The following is a 9,207-nucleotide window of genomic DNA, read 5'->3' as shown; positions in this document are numbered from 1 at the left end:
TTTTATGATATTATATACTCAAACCTTGTTGGCCAACAAAAGAAAGCCTAACCTGGTTTAGTAATTAGAAAGAAACTTGGAGATTGAGTGATGTTAACACTGTTAAAGATATTGGCATCACTTTCACAGATTCTACAAAACTTGCTGCAGGAACCAAAAAGTAGATAAATATGTAGCTTTTTCTTTCAAGATATTCTCTTTGAATTAAGACACTTCATTGCAACAAGGTTTAACCTATAAGTTTATTTAACTTCACTTTTATATTTTTTTGAAAAATTAGTTCAAGAAAATGTATTGCAACATTGAATATAAAATGTTAAAAAATTCTGAGAAACAAAACTCCCAAGTCTTCAAAATATTTGGTTACATTTTACATCTCAGTGGAGGTTTTACAAGCAGTAACCACTCTATATGATCTACATCCAATACAAAAGTACAGATATTGTGCATTCTCTAAACAATACTAAAATATATCTTGTAGGGATTTGGTTCTAATTTTTAATTCACAAAACTAGTACATTATGACTACATTCGTAAAAAAGGCACAGAATATTTTGTTACACTTACAGTGTGACCTCTAATATATAGACACACATATTAAGGCCATCATTCAGTTTCAATATTCCAAAATAAACCCATCTTTTATCAATGAGAAATGTGCATATACATGTAGTTTTAGTGCAAGTAATGATTTGGTCAAATAAGAGCAGGAAACAGCTTACAAATTTGCAGAAGTTCGTAAAATATGAAACCGCTTCAATGTCATACGGATTGATCCTAGATCCCGATTGATTTTTTCTAAACGATCTTCCAAAGCTTCCTGTGAAAACAGTTCAAATTATAGCAGTACATAATGCAAACTTATGTACATTCATGTATATATATATATATATATGGTGTAAACGTGCAAGATGTCGTTTGTGATAAGAGGACGATCTGTTCCCCCAATTCCACTAGGACAGATAATTGAGATCAGACAGGTTTAGGCTTTTCAAATTGTTTCAACCAAGTTACATTTCTGAGAAAATGGGTTTATTTTATACACAGTTCACTGCATCTTTTCCCTGAAATTCAACTTACAGACATTACCTGTCTGCATCTTCCACAAAGATCATTTAGGTAGTTAGAAAATGGAAGGAAAGTTGAAACATTGTCACAGGCTTTTTAAAATGTTTGATCCAAAAGTATTTTACAGCTATTGCATATATATATGATTATTTGTTGACATACAAATTCCCCTCAAGTGATAGCTGCCTCTGTTCAGTTCGTCTTGATATGTTCTGGGTCTTGTAGAGATCCCAATTTCACCAGCTGCTGCTGCCTCCTTCCATATTTCCTCTAATTTCCAATTTTTAGTAAACTGCAATGTCGATTTGCCTGCTATAAATATCCTTCTGCTTTTATTGGACAAGCACAGTAGTCATTCCTGCTGTTGTTTCACATACTTGTTTTTGATTTAATTATTCATTAGTCACAGAGCCAAAGAGATCTATGGCACAGAACAAGACCCTTCAGTCCACTGACTCAAGGCCAGTCAAAATCAACCACTAATCCCACTGTTTTCAGGATGTGGCTAATATTGGCAAGCCCATTTTAATTACCTATCCCTCGATGAAGTAACTGATGAGTCATTTACAAAGAGTTCATAAAGTCATTTCTGCAGACACTAGAAACCAACTAGAAGGCCAGAAGCTGTGGTCCAAAGCTATCAGATTGTGGCTTCATCGGTGAAAAAATGCACTTTTATGTCCAGTCTGGAAAATTTTCTCTTAACAAACTGCAAGTTACTAGATGTATAGAATTCAATTTCACTATTTGCTTTAAAAGGTTTACTTTTAACAAGCTTAGGATTGACCAATGACTTTCTAGTTCCAAATAAATAATTCCTGTTAAAGTCCAAATAGTGCTCCTCCAATTCTCTTCAGTTTTATTTAGATTCTCATTGTAATAACTTCTCAGTTCCTGTGATCTTTCAAAGATATCACTGATTAAGCAACCTAATTTTAGTTGCAAGACCATTGAAAACTAGTATGTAAATTTATATTTTATTGCTTTTTATTTTACATTGTATCATGTAGTCACCACTTCATGCATTTTTGCTTGTCTCCCTACACTGGCAAAAATTAAGTCAATTCCATTACAATAAAACACAGGCTACGACCAAATTACATCATACCTTTTCAAGCCTTGCTTGCAGAGTCATTCTACCTGTTGAACCAGGTATGCGACTTAACGCAGCTTCAATCTGGAGTGTAAAATTAAGATACTAAATTCAGCAACGGTAACATGTTTAAAGAAAACTTAGCAAAGGAAAGAGCTGCAATTGCCTATCTATACTAAGTTATGCCGTGACACTTTGCTTCGCTTATAACAAAATAAACAGTGAACTTCCTTGAACGTATGCATTTCAAATGCATCCAGTTTCACATTTTACACTATAAATGTTATAGTCTGACCTGCTTAACTAATTCTAATTCCCATCCTCCTTCGTCATTGTTTTGTACTTCAGAACTAGACTGTAGGCATGTGACCAGTGGTGCGCTGCAAGGCTCATTTCTGGTTCCATTGTCATTTGTCATTTAGATCAACTACTTTGATGAGAATATAGGAGGTATGAGGAGTAAATTTGTGGATGACAAAAAAATTGTGGTATAGTGGACAGTGAAGAAGATTATCTAAGATTACAGAGATATTGATAAATGGGCCAATGGGCTGAGATGTAGCAGATGGAGTTTAGTTTACATAAATGCAAACCAGGGCAGGACTTGTACAGTTAGTGGTAGGGCCTGGGGAGTGTTGTTGAACAGAGGGACCTAGGGGTGTAGATTTATGGTTCCTTGAAAGTGGGGTCACACGTAGACAGGTAGGTGAAGATGAAATTTGGCATGCTTGCCTTCATTGATATAACAATGAGTACAGGAGTTGGGCTATCGTGCTGCGGCCACACAAGACATTGGTGAGGTCACTTTTGGAGTAATGCATACAATTCTGGTAGCCCTACTGTAGGAAGGATGTTGTCAACCTAGAAAGGAAGCATAAAAAATTTACAAGGGCATTGCTGGGACTGGAGGGTTTAAGTTATAAGGAGAGGCTGAAGAGACTGGAGCGTTTTTCTCCTGGAGGCTGAGAGGTGACCTACTAGAGGTTTATAAAATCACAAAGGGCATAGATAAAGTGAATAACCAAGGTCTTTTTTCTAGGATAGGAGAGTAAAGATATAAAAGGATGGAGGGGCAACATCACACAGAGGGTGGTGCGCTTATGGAATGTGCTGCCATAGCGAGTGGTACAGGTGAATTCAATTACATTACTTAAAAGACATTTGGATGGGTGTGTAAATAGGAAGGGTTTAGAGTGATATGGACCAAACACAGCCAAACATGACTGGTTAAGTTTAGGATACCCGGTTGGCATGGGTGCGTTTCTCTGCACAGACTGCTTGTGGCAATCACTTCATACTAGCCATTCACCTATATACCAACTGAAACTACTATTTTTGTTTTCAGTTATTCCTTGTGGGATGTCAGGCATTGCTGGCTAAGCCAGCAAGCATTTATTGCCCATCCCTCTGTTCCAAGAGAAGATAGTGGTTATCTGTCTTCTTAAATTGCTGCAGGTGGGAATTGGGAAGGGAATTCCACAATTTTGAGATATTGAAGGAATTTACACGTCAGGATGGTGTGAGACTTGAAGAAAGACTTGCAGGTAGTAGAGTATTCCCAAACATCTGCTGCCACTGTCCTTCTGGTTGGAAAAAGACACGGGTTTAGAAGGTGCTGAGGGAGCATGGGTGAGTTATTGCAATGCATCTTGTAGATGGTATACACTGCTGCCAACGTATATCTGTGCTGCGGGGAGCGAATGTTCAAGGTGAGATGTCAGTAAAATGGGCTGCGTTGCCCTGAATGGTATCGAGCTTCTTGAATGTTGTCAAAGATGCATAACATTCAGTCAAGTGGAGCATGTTCCATCATTGGTGTCCAGGCTTTGAGTAGACAGGAGGTAAGTTACTGACAGCAGATTTCAGAGTCTCTGACCTGCTCTTTTAGTCATAGTATTCATATGGTTAGTTCAATTCAGTTTCGTAAATCTCCAGAATGTTGAAAAACAACCAATTCAGGATGACATAACTTTTAGAAAGCAATTTCAAAAGCAATGGCTACCTTAGAATTTTTTTTTAAAACCCTTAGTGTCATTATAGTGTCTTACAGTATGGAAACAGAACCTTTGGTCCAACCAGTCCAAGCCAAACATAATCCCAAGCTAATAGTCTACTCCTTTTTCTCTGGTTAATTTTCCATTACTGGATAATTACTACTGCAAATAGTAGTAGTAGAAAATTATTACTGCAACCTCCTTAGTGTAAATAGTTTGGTTGGAGCAGATTGTGTCAGGTGTGTCCAGGAAGGATTCCTGACTCAATATGTAGATAGGTCACCTAGAGGGGAGACCATATTGGATTTAGTGCTTGACAACAAACCAGTTCAGGTGTCAGATCACTCGGTGGGAGAGCATTTCAGCGATAATGATCACAACTCCCTGACCCTTACTATCGTCAGAGAGGGATAGAAGCAGACAGTATGAGAAAGTATTTAATTGGGGGAAGGGGGATTACAATGCTTATAGGCAGGAACTGTGGAGCATAAATTGGGAGCAGATATTCTCAGGAAAATGCACGACAGAAATATGAAAGTTGTTAAGGGAGCTGTTGCTGCAACTGCTGGATATGTTTGTCCTACTGAGGTAAGGAAGGGATGGTAGGGTGAAGAAACCTTGTACTGACTCGAGATGTGGAACATCTCGTCAAGATGAAGAAGGAAGCAATGATCAGACAGGGTCTAGGGGGTTACAATGTAGCCCCCTAGAAGTTACTAGGAAGGAACTGAACAATGGACTTAGGAGAACTAGAAGGAGACATGAAAAAGTCTTGGCGGGTAGGATTAAGGAAAATGCCAAGTCATTCTATATCTATGTGACGAACAAGAAGATGGCCAGAGTGAGGGTAGGATCGATCAGGAATAGTGGAAGGAACTTGTGCCTGGAGTCAGAAAAGGTAGGGAGGTCCTCAATTAAAACTTTGCTTCAGTGTTCATTAGTGAGAGGGACCTTGTCATTCGTGAGGACAGCGTGAAACAGGCTGATAGGCTCAAACATGTTGATGTTAAGGAGGATGTGCTGGAAAGACATGAGGATAGTTAAGACCCCTGGGGCAGACAGAATATCCCCAAGGTTTCTACAGGAAGCGAGGGAAGAGATTGCTTCGCCTATGGCAATGATTTCTGCATCCTCACTGTACATTGGAATAGTACCAGATGATTGGAGGGTGACAAATGTTAATCCTGGGAATTACAGACCAATCAGTCTTACGTTGGTGGTGGGCAAATTATTGAAGAGGATTCTGAGACACAGGGTTTATCATTATTAGCCCTGAGGAAGGGCTAATGCCCGAAACGTCGATTCTCCTGTTCCCTAGATGCTGCCTGACCTGCTGCGCTTTTCCAGCAACACATTTCCATCTCTGATCTCCAGCATCTGCAGACCTCACTTTCTCCTCATTATTTGGAAAAGCATAGCTTGATTAGAGGCAGTCAGCATGGCTTTGTGAGAGGCAGGGTATGCCTCACAAGCCTAATTGAATTCTTTGAGGATGTAACAAAACACAGTGATGAAGGTAGAGCAGTGGATGTGATATAGGTAGAGCAGTGGATGTGATGTACATGGGTTTCAGCAAGTTGTTTGATAAGGTTGTCCATGGTAGGCTCATTCAGAAAGTAAGGAAGCATGGGATACAGAGAAATTTGGTTGTCTGAATACAGAATTAGCTGGCCCATAGAAGACAGAGGGTGGTAGTAGATGTAAAGTATTCAGCCTGGAGCTCGGTGACCAGTGGTATTCCGCATGGATCTCTCCTCTGTGACTTTTATGAATGACTTGGATAAGGAAATGGAAGGGTGGGTTAGTAAGTTTGCCAGTGACATGAAGGTTGGTGGAGTTGTGGATAGTGTGGAGGACTACTGTAGGTTACAACAGGACATTGACAGGATGCAGAGATGGGCTGAGAAGTGGCAGATGGACTTCAATCTGGAAAAGTATGAAGTGATTCATTTTGTATGTCAAATTTGAATGCAGATTACAAGGTTAAAGGCAGGATTCTTGGCCATGTGGAAGAACAGAGGGATTTTGGGGTCCATGTCCATAGATGCCTCAATGTTAGAACATAGAACATAGAACAGTACAGCACAATACAGGCCCCTGGGTCCTTGATGTTGTGCCAGCCTTCTATCTTGCCACCCAACTTGATAGGGTTGTTAAGAATCCATATGCTGTGTTGACTTTTATTAGCAGCAGGATTGAGTTTAAGAACTGCGAGATGATGTTGCAACTCTATAAAGTCCTGGTTAGACCACACTTGAAATATTGTGTTCAGTTCTGGCCGCCTCATTATAGGAAGGATATGGAAGCTTTAGAGGGAGTGTAGAGGAGATTTACCAGGATGCTGCCTGGACTGGAGGTCATGTCTTATGAAGAAAGTTTGAGGGAGCTCGGGCTTTTCTCATTGGAGTGAAGAAGGATGAGAGGTGACATGACAAAGGTGTACAAGATGATGAGAGGCAAAGATAGAGTGGACGCCAGAGACTCTTCCCCAGGGCAGAAATGCCTCTCAGAAGGGGTCATAATTTTAAGGTGATTGAAGGGAGGTTTAGGGAGATGTCAGAGGTAGGTTCTGAGTGGTGGGTGCATGGAATGCACTGCCAGCAGTGTTAGTAGTCAGATACATTTAAACAACTCTTGGATAGGCACACGGGTGATAGTAAAATATAAGATATGTAAGTTATTTTGATCTTAGAGTAGGATAAAAGGTCGGCACAACATCAAGAGCCGAAGGGCCTGTACTGTGCTATACTATGTTCTACATCCAGCTGTGCTCCCTTTCTTGTCATTGAGTAAGAGTCATTGCAGACCAGAAGGTGGTCGTTCAACTCACGGAATCCAGACTGGCTCTCTGCACAGCAATCCACTCAGTTACATACACCTCACTATCCCGATTTCCATCAATGCTGTATATTTCCTTTAAGTAATTCTTCATCACCACTTCTATCACCCTCAAATGCAGAGTTCCAGATCATTTTGATGCACCTTCACTCCTCATATCTTTGCCAAAACCTAAACCTGTGATCCTTGGTCTTTAGATCATCAACTAGCAGGAACCGTCTTTCTTTGTTTCTTTTATCTAAGCCCATCCTCATATAACACACTGCTCATAGATCTCCCCTTAACTCCTTTGCTTCAAGAAGAATAACCCCAACTTTTCAAATCTAACCTTGTAGCTAAAATCCCTCATTCCTGAAATCATTCTCGTAAATCTCCTCTGCACCCTTGCATTCTGTTGCAACTTGTGCTAACCAGGCTGGAGGCAATATTCCAGTCGTGCCCAGAATGTTATACAGGCTCAGTCAACTTCCTTGCTTTTATATTCAATACCAATGTTTAGAGTACAAGATTGATACTTGACTAAGTACTGTCTCAGTATGTCCTGCTATCTTCAAAGATTTGTGCACAAAAACCCTCAGATGTCTCTCTGATTTTGAACACTCTAGATTTGTGTCAGTAAGTCCACGTTGCATCTTCCGATTTCTTCCACCAAACGCACCTCACTACTAAATTTTATCTGCCACTTGCCTGCCAATGCTGCTAGTCTACGTTCAAATCAGTTGATAGCAACTTCACGGTTTGCAAAATTCCCTCCCAAATGGCATTGTGGGTCAACCCACAGCAGGAGGACTACAGCAATTCAAGGAGGCAGCTCACAACCACCTTCTCAAGGACAACTGGAGACAGGCAATAAATGCTGGTTAGCCAGCGATGCCCACACCCCAGATGAACTTTTAAAAATTTAATAACATCAGCATATTTCCAATTTTTTTCATATTATTTTGTATGTAGGAGTTCTACAGGAGTTTAGGTGTGCTTCATACCTTTTAAAAGTAATTCACTTAACCTTATAACTGCCTCTCATTGCCAGTTTATTTGAGAGCAGTTAAAATCTCATGATTATTCTTCTGATCTTGATTAATTTCATATATTTGCTTATGTAGCACTTGCTCCCTCACCTTCCCACGATTAAATAGTTTGCATTATTCCCCTTTCAATGATCCATTCTATTTTAATTCATATGCATTATTTTTCGAACCCACAGCTAGTTTCAAAAGCAAAGCTGAGAAATAGAACAATAAAACTTTTGGAATGTCAACTAAATTGCACATTTCATTAATTTCTGAAGATAAAATAAGTTAACACTAATTAAGACCTCATCTTACTCAGCTCATAAATTGCTTTATTCTGGTCAATAAAACACATTGGTTAGGCCACTTTTGGAATAGTACATTCAATTCTGGTCTCCCTGCTATAGGGAGGATGTTGTGAAACATGAAAGGGTTCAGAAAAGATTTACAAGGATGTTGCCAGGATTGGAGGGTTTCAGCTATTGGGAGAGGATGACTAGACTGTGACTATTTTCTCTCAAGCGTCAGAGGCTGAGGCGTGACCATATAGAGGTTTATAAACTCATGAAGGGTATGGATAGGGTGAATAGCCAAGGTCTTTCTCCAGGGTAGGAGAGTCCAAAACTAGAGGGTATATGTTTAATATGAAACGGGAAAAGTTTAAAAAGGGACCTAAGGGGCAATTTTTTCATGCAGGGGTGAACATGTATGGAATGAGCTGCCACAGGAAATGGTGGAAGCTGGTATAAATTACAACATTTAAAAGGCAGCTGGATGGGTACATGAATAGGAAGGGTTAGAGGGATATGGGCCAAATGCTGGCAAACAGGACTAGATTAGTGTAGGATATCTGGTCAGTATGGACAAATTGGACCAAAGGGTCTATTTCCATGCTGTACATCTCTATGACTCTATACAGAATAATAACACAGTTTTTAAAAAAGCTTAGTATAAAACGTTATATTTGTTTGCAGCATCAAATTACTATCTGGAATAGCTAACTAGATCAAACAGGGCTGATCTCCAGCATCTGCAGACCTCACTTTCTCCTCAATTCAAAACCCATTTTAAGACTATTCGTATGAGAAAAAAAGCAGAATCTCAAACCATGCAAGTACTTGCTTCATGTTTTGGAGCAGCGAGAGGCGGGAGCCGGGAGGAGGTGACGTTGGTGCGAGGTGATTGTCGGGAAGGCCGGTAAATC

At 39.8% G+C, this 9,207-nt stretch overlaps 1 protein-coding gene across 6 annotated transcripts in view; it reads right to left on the bottom strand.

Moving 5' to 3' along the window:
* Window positions 1–224: 224 nt before the first annotated feature.
* The window catches only part of mphosph9 (M-phase phosphoprotein 9), a 97,116-nt gene continuing 88,133 nt past the window's right edge, over window positions 225–9,207 (bottom strand). For all 6 annotated transcript variants that reach the window (XM_087999825.1, XM_087999826.1, XM_087999829.1 and 3 more), the window contains 2 exons: window positions 2,177–2,245; window positions 225–820 (listed from right to left, as the gene is read on the bottom strand). In XM_087999825.1, the coding sequence (XP_087855951.1) occupies window positions 719–820; window positions 2,177–2,245 (171 nt within the window). In that variant the 3' untranslated portion in view covers window positions 225–718. The remainder of the gene's footprint in view (window positions 821–2,176; window positions 2,246–9,207) is intronic.

This window comes from Chiloscyllium plagiosum, unplaced genomic scaffold, assembly GCF_037043375.1.
Source record: "Chiloscyllium plagiosum isolate Xiang-an unplaced genomic scaffold, Cpla_swu_hap1 HiC_scaffold_24, whole genome shotgun sequence".
NCBI classification, from domain to species: domain Eukaryota; kingdom Metazoa; phylum Chordata; class Chondrichthyes; order Orectolobiformes; family Hemiscylliidae; genus Chiloscyllium; species Chiloscyllium plagiosum.
Note: the sequence above shows the minus strand (reverse complement) of the source record. Positions and strands in the feature narration are given on the sequence as shown.